Raw genomic sequence first — 16185 nt, 5'->3', positions numbered from 1 at the left:
TGTCAAGACAGTCTTGTCCTCTGCAGGGATGTTTGACTCAAGTTTGTAAATCTGATGGCTGCATAATATTGAGTAATGAGTAGATTGTGAAAATACGTATAAAAAAGTATATCTCTCGGGCAATTTGATAAGAGAGATGTAGAAGAAAAATGAGTCATTCACCCTAATCAGTACCTGGTTGATCATATTGTTTCTGAATATTTCCTTGTCATTTGTAGGCTGAACGTGTTCAATGTGTCAGTTTATAAAAGTGCGGTTCATCCGGATTCCTTGCAGCAATTTTTCAGACACACCCTGACCGAGGTTCTTACCTACAACCCGTTGTTGAAAGGTAGGAATAGGCGGGGAGGAGTGAGTGTCTCCAGGGTGTGTTATTGCGGCGTGTCCGGAGCTCCATCCCACCCAGGCCTCGCTGAGTGGAGCCCAGCCTGGAGGACCAGAGCCGGAGAAGCTGCCTGGCTCCCCAGCTCTTTCCCTGGGGCTATATAAGCAGGGTGCCAGATCAGACAAAAAAAAAATTCATCTGGGCTTTAGAGGGCTGTAGTTCAGGAGAAGACTTTAGGTGGAAAATCAGTGCCTTCAAACAGAGCTTCAGCCAATGGCTCGTGAACAGATGTCTGGAGTAACATCTAATAGCAGCCTTTACAGAGCAGACGCGGGAGAGCTGTGGCCAAAGGAGACACCGGGTGGGAGAGGTGGTGCAGAGAGTGCTTGGGGCTAAAATAGCCTGGCCCCGTGTGCGTTTGGGTTTAAGCACAAGACGTGGCCATTCTCTGCTGACTGGGTGTTTCTCTTGGTAGATTAGCGATAAATGCAGGAAGGCTTCTAATCCGTGATTGGTAATTGTGAAGCTTGATGTTTTTAGGAAGAAACATGTTTGGGCTACAAAATCCCTGGTAAAAATCACTCTTGAGCTATGATCTAGAGCTGCTTACCTGTTGTGTGGGAGAGCTGTGTCATTGCTGGCTTCCAGCTGAAAGAGATGATTAGGGAAAAGATGATTCCTTGCTGGTTCTCTGTGTGTGCATTACGTTGGCCTACAAATGTGTCATCCCAAGAGCAGCTTTGAGATGACAGTGCTGTAGGAAAATGGCGCGGTCCCTGTTGCTACAGTTCGTATTCCAAAGCGAATGAGAGAGAAAGGATTTCAGCAGACAGTTTTTAACGTATCTGGCCGTCAAAGCCAAAGGGAAGTCTTGTGTGGTTAAATTATGCATCTTGAGTGTATTTTAAAATCTACTGCTGAAAAGTAAACTTTTCTTTTTCTGGGTACAGTGTCTGATGCCATCCATATGCAGAAAGAGTGGAGCTTTACAAGAACTTGTTCGCTGCTCACTACCTTGTATCGCAAAGTATGTCTTCCTGGTTTCACAGAGACAACTTCACTATGTTGGGTGTTTGTTCATTGAGATATCTGAAATGACATTATTTAAAAATAGTGCATTCTGGTCACAGAATCTGAACCAGCTGCCAGGAATTGTAGGCAGTATGAAGCATGAAGAAACAGTACTACTTCTGTGCAAGTAGCGCTCTTGAACAAAAAGGGACTTTTGTGCAAAGCTCTTAATGAGAACAAAGTCATAATTGAAGATGTATTTTTACTGTTACAGAACATGACATGACTTCTGAAAGAATTGGAATAGTACTGTTTATTTTAGCCAATGCTGGTTGCAAACCAGGATGATATCTGGCCCCAGAAAGCTGATGCAAAAGATGCATGCAGGATAGCTTTATCAAAAGTCATGCAAAAGACATCTGCATGTTAATCTTGGCAGAGTATTTCACTCTCATGGGTGGCTGTATGTCACAGCTAAGACGAATTGCTATCACTCTTCCAGCTGTTCGTGGCGTTCAGTGCAACGGAGTCGATCTGCCAGCTGCAGCAAGTCCTGGAGACTCGCGAAGTGAACTGGCAGCACGTCCTGTCCTGTGTTTCCACACTGGTAGTCTGTCAGGCTGAGGCCGAGCAGCTCTTCAAAGGTAAGTAGGTATTGGCAAGCTAACGTGTGCTTGTTGCTTCTTGGGTACTGTGGGGGGAAACCATGCTGACTGGTGTAGCAGCATAGTCGGGCATAGTTGCTGTTTCGAGATTCCCGCACAGAAAAGAACAGCAGAAAATCTGCTTTTCTGTTCAGTCGTTGCACGTCGGCGGTGACGTGAATGCCAGGCCTTGTGCCTGACGCTTCTCAAACTCAGTGTACAGCTAAGAGTGGTTATTTGATAATTACCTTCATTATTAATCGGACTAGTGATTACTGAAGCTTAGTTCTCCTATCTCACCTTCGCTAGCAGACCTTGTTTGTTAGAGTTTCTTACTGATGATCTCATTGCTGGACTCCCTGCAATTCTTACAGGTTGAAATCGTAGAGTATTTGAATGTTGAAAGTGCATGAAAAAATATAAGCGATTCCCAAAGGTTCCCCAGGCTGCAATACACATCCTTCTGTATGTGGCAGATGTTTTGTCACAGATACTTGTCTTCATTTACTGTAGAAAATTACAGCACAGTTGTTGAGAGGAAAGATTGAGGACATTGTTTTATGTTTCTAGATCTACTGAGCCATCTCCTGATAAAGGCCTTTGAGAATTATGATATGGAAAATATGATCACTGCATTCCTGATAGCTCGTCAGGCTGCTCTAGAGGGCCCTGCTGTATTCATGCCTTACTCCGAATGGTTTAAGGTAAGGCTGAATGAGGCCTGGCTGGTAATCTTTAAGTACGTGAGAAACCTGTGCATAAGGAACGTTCTGCTGCACAGCAAAAGCCTAGTTTCAGACAAGATAGCCAGGAATTAGAGGGGGGGTGGTGGAAAAAAAAGAGTAACAAGTGATTGTGCTGGTATTAGGAATGATTTAATATTTATCACTGCCTTTGTGTCTGCAAAGAATACATTTATTTGTCTTTCTTTGGTCTTCCCTTCTTTCATCTTTTAAGCCCATCTTGCCTTCTCTAGTTATTTGCCAGGAATGCAGACATGTAATTCCTGTTATAATCATAATCTTGGATGTATTACAGTATCTTGATAACCAACACTGTTGTTATTGCATAAGTTGTGGGTTATTGCAGATGAAGCATTCCTATTTCCTGGATGTTTGCATGCAGCTGTAATTGCTGTGTTTGACCTTATAGATAATTGGTCATTAGCTTTTAGTTGTAAACATGTAGGTATTTTAGGTATGCAAATCTCTATATAATTTAAACCTGTAAATTCCTTTGAGTTTGCAAATCTAAGCTCAGCCTTTGCTGATAGAGCGTTCAGGATGTATCAAAAGGTAAACTAGTTATGTTCTGTAGAGTCTCAGACTGGCCTATTTTCTTTATAATGCCCAGATAAAGCTGTGCAGAAACCGGCAGATTTGTGGTTCCCTCATGAATCTCAACCCTTTGGTGCATTTTGGTGTTGTCTTGTTTAACCCCTCTGAGTGTTCTCATAGTAGCATATGAGAACGAACTTTTGAGCATGACATGGCAGGCTTTCTGGAAACTGGACAAAGAAACTCAAAGAAAATTTCCATAGAGACTTCTGTAGACTTTCTCTGGAGCCTTTTGTCCGGGAAGATTCTCTTGACAGAAAGCAGATACCTGTAACGGGTGTCTGGGATTTGTGCGCCGAGTTTAGCGCAGGGCTGGGATGGGGATTCTCTCCACGCTGAAGGGCTGCGTTGTCATTTCCCCTGTTTCAGGCTTCCTTTGGGAACACTGGTGGTCACCACGGGAGCAGTAAGAAAGCTCTGGTCTTCCTCTTTGAGTTCTTGTCGGAGCTTGTGCCCTTTGAAGCAGCGCCGTACTTGAAGGTGGGGACATGCTAATAGAGACGGTTTTCTGAAGTCTGATACAGAACTGCTCCAAAGTGAACATACTTGCGTCTCTGACTCGGTTCGGCATGTTATTAATGTTGGCAATAGTAACTGCATTGCTTCTGATACATTATTCAAACCCTTTTCTTCCTGAAATAAGGAAGTACAAGATTCTTTTATTTACTTGACATGAAGGAGAATTCCTTTCATGGAGTTAAATTGAAGCACTTCAGTGATTTTGTTTCTTTGTTGTTGTTGGGGAAAATTGCTTGTCAGTTGCCATGAAAATGACTTATCTTAAACCAAACAATAACATCTTCTCTGGGGAATATTTGAGGTAAATGGCTGTAAATGTTAATCAGAAATTTACCCTAATTTCCTGTAAAAATGGCGAATCCTGTTGTGAATTTTGTATTTCAGGTTCATATAATGTACCCGCCTTTTGTGCCAACAAAACATCGGTCTATTCTCTTGGAGTACATCACTCTGGCTAAAACCAGACTGGCCGACCTCAAGGTTAGTGAAAATTGTCTCTTTGAAAAGAGTTCTCTCTGGATCTGTCAAAATACAAGCTGTGTTGTGACCACGTGCATCTCTGTAACTTCACACAGGTTGCTATAGAAGATATGGGACTCTATGAAGACTTGTCTTCCACAGATGACTCTGTGCAGGTACTGGTGGTCCGTCTAAACAGTTTTCTCATCAGTCATGCCCCTTTTCCTCTGGAAAAGAGCTTAGGTTAGCCGCCCGTCTGCCATTCCTACCAAGTTTGAGCATGCTGCCAAATCTTCAGCTTCAAGACAGAGGGGTTAGCGGCCATAAACATGCAGACCTTCCCCAGATTTCATGAAAACTAGACTTACGCAGGGGACAGACAGGCTGTGATGAGTGTTCCGTGATGAGGCTGCACAGGAACTCGGCAATTAGCCAGCCAGCTACTGGCCAAGCAGCACCTACGCTAGCCGTCCAGTCAGCACTTGCTGTTTGAAGCAGGGAAGTGCTAGCTGCCTCTTGCCCATCCTGTACCCTGGGGTGTAGAAAATAAATGGAAGATTCTCTGGGGGAGGATTTAAGGGACAAAGGGAGATCTAACGGCGCTGTATGGTGTGGGGATGCAGAGCACAGGTTTGCGGGAACTGGGGCTGCGTTAGCTCTGCTGATTGACCAGCTTGTTACAACGGTGATGCTTCCCTCTCTGGATTTGCTCCCAATGATTTGATCGCATAGGAAAGGATTTTATCTGTGTCTTGATTCTTTTCAGTATAGCACAACATCTGTTTGGCGGTGTAGCAAAGTGTTCATATTCAAAGGAGATTTGGGGGGGGAATCTACAGCCTGCAGTTTCACACTGTGCTTCATGATAAGTTTTGGGTAACAGCAGTATCTGATAAGGAAGCATTTCGCTCTTTTGCTCCTTCCTATACATTGATCACAAGTATGGCAGACTCATTTATACAGCCGGTCAACTGGAGTATGTGAAATACAGGCTGGTGATGGGGTAGTTGTATGTACTGCAGCGAAATCTAGTCCTGTGATAAACTGAAAGTCGTAAGTGAAGATTTAATACTGTGCCCAGTTTTGGGCCCCTCAATACAAGAAAGACATTGGGGTGCTGGAGCGTGTCCAGAGAAGGGCAGCGGAGCTGGGGCAGGGTCTGGAGCACAGGGCTGGTGGGGAGCGGCTGAGGGAGCTGGGGGTGTTCAGCCTGGAGAAGAGGAGGCTGAGGGGAGACCTGATCGCTCTGCAGCTCCTGGCAGGAGGGGGCAGGGAGGGGGGTGTTGGGCTCTTCTCCCAAGGAACCAGCGATAGGACGAGAGGAAATGGCCTCAAGCTGTGCCAGGGAGGTTTAGATTGGATATTGGGAGAAATTTCTTCGCGGAAAGAGTGGTCAAGCGTTGGAACAGGCTGCCCAGAGAGGTGATGGAGTCCCCATCCCTGGAAGTGTTCAAAAAATGGGCAGAGGTGGCACTTGGGGACATGGTTTAGTCTGGTCTACCCTTGATTGGCTTAGAGTAGACTTGGTAGTGTGGGTTAATGGTTGGACTGGATGATCTTAAAGGTCTTTTCCAACCTAAACGATTCTATCATTCTATGATTCTATGATTTCATTTACTTTCTTCCAAGTCTGATCTGTTTGTCCATTGAGAAACTGGCCCAGGTTGTTGCAGTCTGAAGATGTCTTATGGCTCGAACAAGAGAAACCTGTGGCGGCAGCCCCTCTGCCTGGAGTATAGTAGCACGGGCTGGAAGCAAAGATTATGGGTCTTAATTGCAAGTGTATGAAGTAGAATAACAATAAAACAAATTCAGGACAGAAAAGATACTGTCCCCATGAGGGATAGTTGAATAAACAATGTGATGTTAAGCAGGAATATCTGCCACAGTTGCTGTAGGAGGTGCGTACAGAACTCCACGGACCTTTGGGCTGACCCAGAACAGCTGTTATTTATAACAGCGCTATCGAGGCAGGCTGATGGTTCCGGCCCGGTTTCTCCATCCTGCAGCTTTACGCTGCATATCGGGTAGTTCTTGTTACTCAATTGCATTCGTTCAGCCGCTTCCCTTCACAGCACAGCCAACTGTTACTGACCCTGAAAGAACAAGCAGGGAAGATTATTGTCATCCTTGATTTCTCACAACATTTTTTTATCTCCTTGTTACTTGTGTGAGCCAGCCTCAGGGCCAGGCCCTTCGTGATGTTGAAAAGGCCCTTCAGATATTTGGAAACACAAGGAAGATCCCAACATCTGTGATAGAAGCCAGGTACCATGTGCTTTGCAACTCTTCTTGTTTTTAGCTATAATAATAATAGAAGCCAAGTCCAAATCAAAATAACAAAGCAAGAAAAATCGCGGATGTGAGAGAAGGAGGCTTTGGGAAATTCTTCCCGTGTTATCCACTTCCTCAGCAGCCATCTGAATAGAGGCTGTTTGTGCAGAGGGTGAAAAGGCATATATGCACACCTGCAAGAGAAGTCCACAGTTGTTACAATAAATAAAAAGCAAAATTAAAGAAATTAATGGATATTGGCTAATCTGAACTTGATTTGTCTGTGGCTATTCATGTTACCATGAATATTTCTTATTTGCCGGAGCCAAATTAATTCTTGAGGTAACGAGATGGCACTTTGCACCTTTGGCATTGTTAATACTTTGCTATATTTATTTTCTGTCTCAGTATTTTCAGGCGACCATATTATACTTCCTGGTTTCTTCCCGCTTTGCTCAGGCCACGTGTGGTTAGTATTTGTTTTTGGCTTTTTTTTTTTTTTTTTTTTTTTTGATCCTGCCATTTGGATGTGTGTTTGCAGACAGGTAATTTGCGCCTAACCTGCCTGTTCTTCTGTTGCAGCTCCCTAGAGCCCCAGACGTGCGCATGGCTTTTATAGATTCTTTAAAGAGGTATTGAGACTTCCCAGTGTTACTTTCTGTGTTTCTGGACTTTCTCTTCAGAACATTTGACTCTACCTCAGATTATTGGAGGCTTTGACACCTTGCTTACAAGTGTTGGCTAACCCTCTTGGCAGGGCTTCGTGGCCAGGCTTGTGACTTGCCAGTTGCGGATGGGGATAGCTTATCTGTCTAGGTCAATGTCTTCAGTTCTCTAATTAGTCCCCTAGCCGCTCTAAAATCATTATTTAGAAGAAAACCCATGCAGCCCTCTGACTGCAGGCCAGATAATATTTTTATGCAGACTTTGGAGGATACTGCTGAATATAAAATTTCACCAGGAAGCTGAGCCCCCTGTGAGAAGCTCTCCTCTCTTTGGGAGAGGATGTGGGAGGAGGATGAAACTTAAATGTGTGTTAATTAATGCTTTATGAGCTGTTCTTAAGGGACACCAGGATAATGTCCCAGGAGAACACAGCCCCTCTCAGAACTCAGGCTTGTCCTGTGTGCATGTTTAAAAGTGCTTTTCTGCATTGCAGAAACAGCTTTATTTTAAATCCAATAATTCCTCTGTAACCTGTCATGAAGAAAAAATGTTCGCAGCACTGCCTACAGATGAGGCGTTTGGTCCTGCCTTGTCAGTCCAGTCTGACTCTAAAAAAGACCAGGTTATTTTTTTTTAAATTAAAGTTGTAAGAGAAGCAGCTGAGTTCTAAGGAGCCTCATGTAATATGTTTTTAGTATGGAGTGCCTGCCCAGCAAGCGTTGGAAGTCAAACTTTGGTCTCCATCACGTTAGCGTTTAGATGTGTGAATACTGCATGTCACATAACTTACACTCTTATGTGATCTTAGACACGTACTATATATGAAATAGGTATTAATGCATGCATTAATACCTTATAGTATTGGTTTTGGGTAGTGTGTGTTACATGTGTATAATACTTGCTATGAAAGCCTTGGCTATAAATTTCTGGCCTTCATGTCAGATGATGATTAAAAAAAATGCATCAGGTGCTCTGTATGCTTTGGAGCCTCTGTAATTACGTTTCGTAGCATAGCTGTTGTTTATATTTAATAAAGCTGAAGTTTGAATGGGGTTACATGGTATAATAAATCTCTTTTTTTATTATTATAGAGCTGATAAAATACCCTCAAACTTGTACTCCACATACATGCAAGCCTGTCGCGCTATGAAAGAGAAAACGTTACAAGGTAAGAAATAAAACATTTACTTATGGATCAGTTTGAAGAAAAAGTTAATATTTCCATTGATGCCCTCCTGAATTGAAAGTTTTCAAAAAGTTACGGCTGATTAGGTCTTTAATCTATATGTAAATATGTATATGGTCTTTATGTCTTATTGAATAGTTACTCTCGTAATGACTTTCTCTGCCTATCCTGCTAGGGTGGGATTTTTACAGTCCGTGCAGAGCTCTGTGCTGTGCTGAGGCTGCAAACGGTGCCTGAGCTAGCTGATTTAAATCTAGCTCAAATATATCTGCATGAATCAGCGTTTGCAGCTTGGATGCTTCTCGGCTCTGGCTAGCCTGGGGTGTGAACCTGCTGCCTTGATCCCTTGCGTAATGGCACTTGTGCTGCCTGAACTCGCCATCGTCCCCTTTTGAGAATGGATTGCTGTGCGTGACTGAGATCCGGGGAAACAGGAGGGGCCGGGAAGGGAGCCGGCGGTGAAGGGATCGCAGTGTGTAGTTTGCACGCGTTTGGGTGGGAAGGCCCCGCTAATTTCGGGTCCTGTCACTGTAGCCACGTTACTGGTGCAGCGTGTGTCAGTGTAATAGATACTCTATGAGCTCTCCTGTCTCTTTCGGCAAGTGGGCGTTTCAAACGTGTCTTAAAATGGGCATCATCCTCAGCACAGGTTTATACGAAATGAAAAGGTCAGGCTAGTGAGCAGGGATCGTTCCCGGAGCGTGGTGGAGATGAGCGTACTCTGCGTAGAGAGACAAATCTGTAATTGACTCCTACTCAGGGCACTTTGGGCGTTTGAAGCTTTCTGGAGATGCTGTAGCTCGAGAGGCGTGACAGAGCGGTGCTGGTGAACCGCAGATGTGCAGCAGTCTGGCTGCGGAGGTTGTCCTGGCAACCGGCGGGGATGAAGGATCCCTGCCTGCGGGGATCAGCAGGATCCCGAGGGGCAGCCAGAGCTCTGCAGGAGTCCTTGAATTGCCAGTGACCTCTAGTGGCATGGCCTCAGCTGTGTCCCCTGCAGCCTGGTCGCTGTCCCCTGCCATCCCCTGCATCCTAATCCATCCCCGGGGCTCTTGCACGGAGACTGCATTTAGGGCAGGACCGAGTTTTGGTCAGCTCGGAGCCTGCCCTATTCCTTTGTGCTCACTCTTGCACGTGAAGGTGACTCGGCAGTCTCCTAACACCTTGTTATAAACACACTGTAAAGCAACAAGTATTAATTTTAACCTTGTTACTTACTTCTCCAGTTTGTGGTTGAGTGTACCAGATGCTGTTCCTGTCTAACAAACTGCACTGGGTGGTTTTTGGGGCTGTGCTGTGGCAGCTTGTTGCTGGTGGCACTCTCTTTCTAGTGGTAAAAGGAATTTCCTTTTATTTCTTCTTTTAAGCAAAACCCAAAATAGAGTAACACATAGCGTCTGGAGATGTTGCATGGTGTTGGGCTTGAGGAGAAGCTGATGATGTAGTATTCATGCTGTAATGTCTGTCTCTGTATTTTGAGACTGGTTCCAGTCTTTTGAGGACAGCAAATGTTTCTGTGAGGGGCAGAGCGCTACAGAAAGTAGGAAGAAAACTCTGAAAGGAGAACTCTTTTTGCCTCTTGTCTTTAAAAACTTAATTCCTTTCTGTGACTAGGCATAAAATCATAAATGATTAATCAAATAGCATGTTTCAAATGTAAAATCAAAGCTGTATATGTGGCAGATTGACAGTTTGGGGATCTGTTTATAACTTATAGAAAAGTAACTACTGCTTTTACAGAAAATGTAGGCGGAGATTGCCAAATGCGTTTTATGAACTGATGTAATGTCCAAAGGTAAGGATAACGTGTTGCGTTTCTCTCTTACTTCTCTAGATGAATCAAAAGTAGAGACCAGCCATTCCAAAGAGCCTGTTGAGCAGCTGAAGGCTGAACTGGCCGAACTGAGGACGCTGATTGTGGACCAGGCTAAATATGAAGGTATGCAGGAAGGCAAGTTGTAACTACCCCTAATTGGCTGTTACAAAAGCTGCATGAATGAAATGTGGCTTATGCTAGCCAAAGCAACAACAGTAGTTACTTGCCACTGGTACCTGAAGATGGTAATCTTTCAGATCTGTATAATCCTTCCAGCTATGAATATATATCTGTCTATATATATTTTTTAATGTCTGACATATTTCCCGTGCCTGAGTTTGGAACTTCAGGTCTGCATCTCTGTGATGATCGCTTGGTACCACACCGACCTTCGCCAAGATGGGCGGCCCCCTTCTGGGGCTCGCTTGGTGACCTTGGGCTCCTTCTGGAGGCTGTGTCCTTTCTGGTGTAAAAAACTACTCTTGGTGTGTGTTGGTAATAGTACTGGGGGAAAATAATGCTGTCTTCTAAAATGAAGATGATGATCACTGTGTTCTAGCTAACATTTTTTTTCTCATTAAGGCTTTTCATAACATACTTTGGGCTCTGATCAATTAGGGTATATATTTCACTGGTTGTTCTTCCTGCCACGTGGAGTTGTAAACCTTTCATGCTTCCTGTCCTGGTTCTCCTCCTGTTACCTTCCTGCAGATGTGCCAGCACAGATTGCAGTGATTTCTGACAGACTCACAAGCATCTTGGGTCACAGCAGTGATGAGAACGAAGCTGCTACTTTGAATTCTCCAATCCAAATTGACATTTCTGCCCCCAGGCTGGAACCCTGCCCTCAGAGTGTAGGTACCATCTGGCTTGGGGTGAGAAACCGGTGGGGTTGAGGAGGTAAAAATGCATCTGGATGGTACGTGTGAAAGGCTGCTTTGTCTGTGGAGAACGGGAAATACACTTCTCCTTTTGTCTACCTTGTGCACAGACTATTCCTGTGTTTTAACCTCCTGGAAGTTGTTGGGTGTCTGGTGGTGAGATCTAGAGATACGTTCTATTAGAGCAATCCGGTGATGAGCTAGGCTTTCTTCACCAGGCTTAACTAGGTATTTGTTGTGCGCTGGGATCATTCCTGGGCTGTTACGGGCTCAACTTTCCATCTCTTTAGTGCCAGTGGATCTGTACAACTTGCAGTGAATGTCATTAACCAATTTGTCTCTTTGTTTTAATGTCGAGGAAACGTAATATATAGGCAGCACAAAACTAGACCTAGATAACCAGCCCGACAAGTAGGAATTAGCAGTGTGTCTCTTATTCCAGGTTGTTGATCTTCTGCTGTCATCATTCTGCCAAAACTTAATAGCTGCTTCCTATTTTAACCCTCCCGACAGGTAAGATGCGAGAAAAGGAGTAGGGAAATCGAAACGGGTTAATACTCTAGAATTCGAACATGTGTCTAGGGGCGAGGAGGAACTTCTCGTTGTTCATACCGCTGTGCCAGGCTGGCAATTGCAGGCTCCTTTATTCTGAGTTTCTGTAATCTAAGAACTAACGCGCTTTGATGTATATGTGTAAATAAAACATGTTTCTCCTCTATTGTTACTGATCCCTTCAGAAAAAGGTGGCGCTTGGCTCTGCTTTGTGCTGTGTGACAACATATAAAAACTTTCCACAAATCCTACGTGCTCAGGCTGGCGTTTTCAGCTCAGTGGTGGGGGCTGGGGAATGAAGTGAATTATTTTTGTCCAGGAATTACTTGCTGGCTGATACTAAAGATCAGGAGAGGACAATGCTTGCCTTTCAACGGCGAGCACTGGAGTATCTTCGGGGTGTCTTTGCGGCACATTTGGTGCTCTTGCAGATACAGGCACCTCAGCCTTCATCCCTAATGCCATATCTAATATGAAATGAGTAAGGCATAAAGTCTAATGCTGCAGGCAGAGGAAGAGCAGCATGATGCACCTTCTCTCTACCTCCTGTCCCCTCTTCCCCCTGGAAGTGACTCAGTTTGAGTCTGGCCTGTGTGAGGAGGGAGAGGCAGCACTCTTCCACTTGCTGGAAGGACTCTATTAATGCCATCTCCTTCATGATGTAACAGAAGTCTGCAAACATTACGGTCAACATTTCAGTGGAAAGTGGCTTTGTTGGAAAACAAGTGTACTGACAAGCTGCTTGTGATCCCAGCTGCCAACAGTACTGAACTGGGTGGCTGCCTCTCTGGAGAGCAGCATGCTTTGGCAACCGGTGCATCTTCCCCTCTCTTTTACACTGTTTTGCCCTGGAGCAGATGAATCTGTACTGAAAACCTGGGCTGAAAAGTAGCTGTGATAAACGAGAGCATCCCAGGAAATTGTTTCTAAACCCAGCTCCCTATCTGATCTCTCCTGAGGATGTTTTTTTTTTCCTGTCAGCTGGGTGGGAAAGTCCCTCTCTCCCTCCCTTCCTCTGTTTTGCAGCAGGACCTTGTCACACTAATTCCTTTTTGCTCATGCTTTGTTTTTTGATCTCCTTTATTGCTCTGCCTCTGTTTACCTTGTGCTCTCTGTCTGAAAAAAGTTGACTGTGCCCCAGGCAGCTTCCTCCTCTCCTTGTTGTCATCTCAGATCACCTCTGACTATATAGTATCAAATATTTGAGGCAGGGCACTGGTGGAGTTCATGTCTTTGTAGGGGTCCTCTGTTCAGATACTCCAAAAGTGACACTTCCTTTCAGCCTGTAAATGGAATGATAATTGTCCTGTATTTACAGACAGGTATGGCTCGGGGTCAGTGTGTTTAAGCATTTTTAAATACCTCTTCCTGTATTGGTGATAAAAAGAAGCAGTAAAATAAGCATGTGGTTTTTACCTTCTGCAGGCAGGGACCATGCCTCTCCTTGTTTGTGAAGATGATTTGTGGACACAGGAATCTCTTACCTGCGCTTCTGGGCAGGCTCTGCCAGCTAATTTATCATCTGGTTAGTTTTCCAACCAAGAATCATATGGTAATAGTGTGCTAAAGGCTATCCCACCTCCATTTCCTGAGCTGTGGGGCATGTACCTGTCTGGACTGCACTGTGGAGGGACTTCACTAGCTTTCAAGCTTCCAAAAAAAAAAAAAATCTCATTTTGGTCAAGTAGTATGGACTTGCTCTCAGGAATGTGAGCTGGATGTTTTCCTACAGAATTTCTCTGTAGAAGGTTAATGCATTCTGAGATCCATTTTAACAGACGCTAAAATAAGCAAGCTTATGAACAGAGCCAAAAGGAAAATGGAAGAATGCTTAATTCCTAAGCTTCCACGCTGAATAATTCAGTTGTACACCCCTTTTAAAAGTAAGAAGACAGACCCCCAAATCTGGGGTGCAGCAGTGTATGGTTTTCTTTTAAAGAACTGTTGGTTTTATTTCCTTTATCCCGTGATACTGCAAGGGTGAAGTTAAAAGGCTGATAGACTAGATTAGCTGTCATAGAAGCTAAAAAGCCTTGAGAGTCTCAAATTCTGCTGGGCTGAATTTACAGTTAGTTGTTTCAAATTACTGTGTTACAGAAACATACAAATTTTGCTGCGGGTTAACCAAAGATAGCTGCACAATTTCAAGGAAGGAAGAATATGTTTCATGTAACTGGCACCTCTCATCTGCTAAATTGATATTGCCGCACTAATTAGTCAGCGGGCAGAAGAAATGTAGTGCCAGTTGATTAATTTTGAGGTGGTTTTTTTTCCTGAGGAATGTTGTTTTGTTAAGAAATGTCTGTCTCTCCTCACTTCTTTACTCATGTTTGGCTTGCAGGGTCCTTCCCTGAACGATGCTCATATTTTAGGACTAGCAGCTTTTGTGATCCACTTAAATGAATCCAGAGCTTTAATTCCTGAAGTAGAAGCCAATTTTGCGACTTCTCAGCCTGTTCCTGAAAAGCTCCTTTCTATTTCTGAGTACTGGAACTGCTTGCTAGTGTGCAGGACGGAAGAGTCGTTTGCCTTCTGCATGAGGTGAGATCATGCACCCACCACGTCCTTGCTTCTCCAAGCGATGGGTTTAGGTTTGCCACAAGAAGGGTGCTGGTAAAGCTCCCGTGTTCCTGCGGAGGATTTCCAGAGCGTATGTGGGTGTTTCTGCTGCATAGAGGTGCTACAGAGAGAAACAGGCCGGTGGTTGTCCCGTGTGAAATAGCATCCTGATGATTGTGCTGCCTGCTGGAGAGAGGACTGACTGGACGCTGTCAGAGGTTTTAGTTTAGTCCCTGATTCTGAAATTTGTGCCATTAATGTACTTGGGGTTGGCAGCACTTAAATAGAAGTGGTCCCAAAAGCAAATACGTTTGGGACGTGTTGGTTAAAAAGCGTTTTTAACACTCCGTCTTTGTTTTGACTTTGGACTTTCATGAGTGGGAAAAGATAGGATTGAACCAACCAGATGACAGAGTGCTTTCTTTTTCTTTATCAGGTTTTGCACTGCAGCAGCATCTTATCTTATGTGCAAGTTTTCATCCTGTTCTTGTGAAGATTTGTGTGCCTTTCTTCCTCCTAGCCTTGTTAAAAAGGTAAAAGGAAAAAAGTTTTGCTATTACTTACGAGAAAGATCCCTCTTGGTTCTGTTTCCCACTGCACACTCCTGTGCAGCTATAAATTCTACAAAGAAAACTATATAAAAATGCATCTTTGTACCCCCCCATCTTACCGTCTTGCGTATTTGCTCGTTTGGCAGCTTCACACAACCAGAGCTTGCGCTGGGCCTTTTTTTGTGATGCAAACGTGCAGGGGTTTCATGCCTTTGTTTTAGCTGCAGTACATCGTGCCACGGCTGTGCTTGGAAGCTCGGGGAATCCTGTGCGAGGAGGCTAAAACTGACCTAGTCTGGAGTTCCCTGTCATGCCCCTCTCTGAACTTGAGAAGAGCCAGCCTCTGTTTATGGAAGCAAGCACGGTTTCAAGAGCTCTTGAAGGAAAAAGCATTCCAGGTATAAATCTTTTCCATGACTGAAGCTTACACTGTAATGCCTTTTTTTTTTTTTTTTTTTTTTTTTCAGTTCTGCTCTTTGCAATTTCCTTATTGGTGATGAAACGCTTGTTGTAAAAACTTAATGCCTGAAAAGTTGGTCTGACAGCTGAAGATGTCGTGTGCGCTAGGTTATGTGCTCAATGTTGTTTGTAGATTTCGATGGTGATGATAAGGCAGAAAACTAGAGGTAAAGCTTTTGTGTCCTGCTTTTTGCAAATTTGCAAGATTTTTCTTACCATATTGGTAAGAAAATGATCAGGAACTGTAGAGAAAAGGCCTGTCCGTAGCCTTAGCTTCCTGCTGTGTACTGTTGGTGAAGCGACGGTGAGTCAATCAACTGAAATGACTGACTTGCTTTTTTTGGTGCATTGTCTAAATGTCAGTGTTCTCCTCAACCACCTGTGTGTCTTGGATTGTTTGGCTCCGCCTTGCTGTGAAGCAGGTTAACATCTCAGCTGTTCTCTTTATACCATGCTTGCCATGTGTCCCATTTGACAGGATTTCTTTTTTTAACCCAGTTCATATAAAACCAGTTTGTCTTTGTGCGGAGGAGTTTGTCATGTTAGGGGAATGACTCCTTGTGCTTGGCTAGCTTGATGTACAAGGCTAAAATACCTTTGCATTATAACCTTTCTTTGATGCTTATACCAGTCTGCCTGACTATGGTGCTTTGTTCATTTTAGCATTTATTTCTAATAGCATACACTCATTCTGGTATTAGACTTTAAGACGACGAGCGTGTTTGGAAACGTTAAAGGGGTGGGTGTGTGGGGGTGTGTGTGAGAGATGCTTTATAGGCTTGCTTTCAGTAAATTTTTGAATGCCAGTAGGGTTTTAGCTTAGATTTCTTGCAAGGGGAACAGTACAGGAACTTCCTTGCGTTGATGTCTCCTGTTTCATATCTCTTAATCTGCACAGGATTGTGTCTGGGTGTGGGTGAAGGTGGGTTTTTTGTTGGGAAGAAGG

The 16185-nt window shown here is 44.0% G+C and overlaps 1 protein-coding gene across 2 annotated transcripts in view; it reads left to right on the top strand.

The window, feature by feature from the left end:
- The window catches only part of FANCA (FA complementation group A), a 38688-nt gene that overhangs the window by 11396 nt on the left and 11107 nt on the right, over positions 1 to 16185 (top strand). For both annotated transcript variants that reach the window (XM_075715223.1, XM_075715222.1), the window contains exons 11-28: positions 219 to 331; positions 1276 to 1352; positions 1839 to 1980; positions 2551 to 2684; positions 3687 to 3797; positions 4221 to 4316; positions 4412 to 4471; positions 6475 to 6563; positions 6978 to 7038; positions 7152 to 7201; positions 8327 to 8403; positions 10256 to 10360; positions 10949 to 11091; positions 11561 to 11631; positions 13096 to 13195; positions 14012 to 14211; positions 14666 to 14762; positions 15002 to 15178. In XM_075715223.1, the coding sequence (XP_075571338.1) occupies positions 219 to 331; positions 1276 to 1352; positions 1839 to 1980; positions 2551 to 2684; positions 3687 to 3797; positions 4221 to 4316; positions 4412 to 4471; positions 6475 to 6563; positions 6978 to 7038; positions 7152 to 7201; positions 8327 to 8403; positions 10256 to 10360; positions 10949 to 11091; positions 11561 to 11631; positions 13096 to 13195; positions 14012 to 14211; positions 14666 to 14762; positions 15002 to 15178 (1903 nt within the window). The remainder of the gene's footprint in view (positions 1 to 218; positions 332 to 1275; positions 1353 to 1838; positions 1981 to 2550; positions 2685 to 3686; positions 3798 to 4220; positions 4317 to 4411; positions 4472 to 6474; positions 6564 to 6977; positions 7039 to 7151; positions 7202 to 8326; positions 8404 to 10255; positions 10361 to 10948; positions 11092 to 11560; positions 11632 to 13095; positions 13196 to 14011; positions 14212 to 14665; positions 14763 to 15001; positions 15179 to 16185) is intronic.

This window comes from Pelecanus crispus, chromosome 8 (assembly GCF_030463565.1).
Source record: "Pelecanus crispus isolate bPelCri1 chromosome 8, bPelCri1.pri, whole genome shotgun sequence".
Taxonomy (NCBI): domain Eukaryota; kingdom Metazoa; phylum Chordata; class Aves; order Pelecaniformes; family Pelecanidae; genus Pelecanus; species Pelecanus crispus.
The sequence above is the reverse complement of the archived record's forward strand: the minus strand, read 5'-3'. Positions and strand labels throughout refer to the sequence as shown.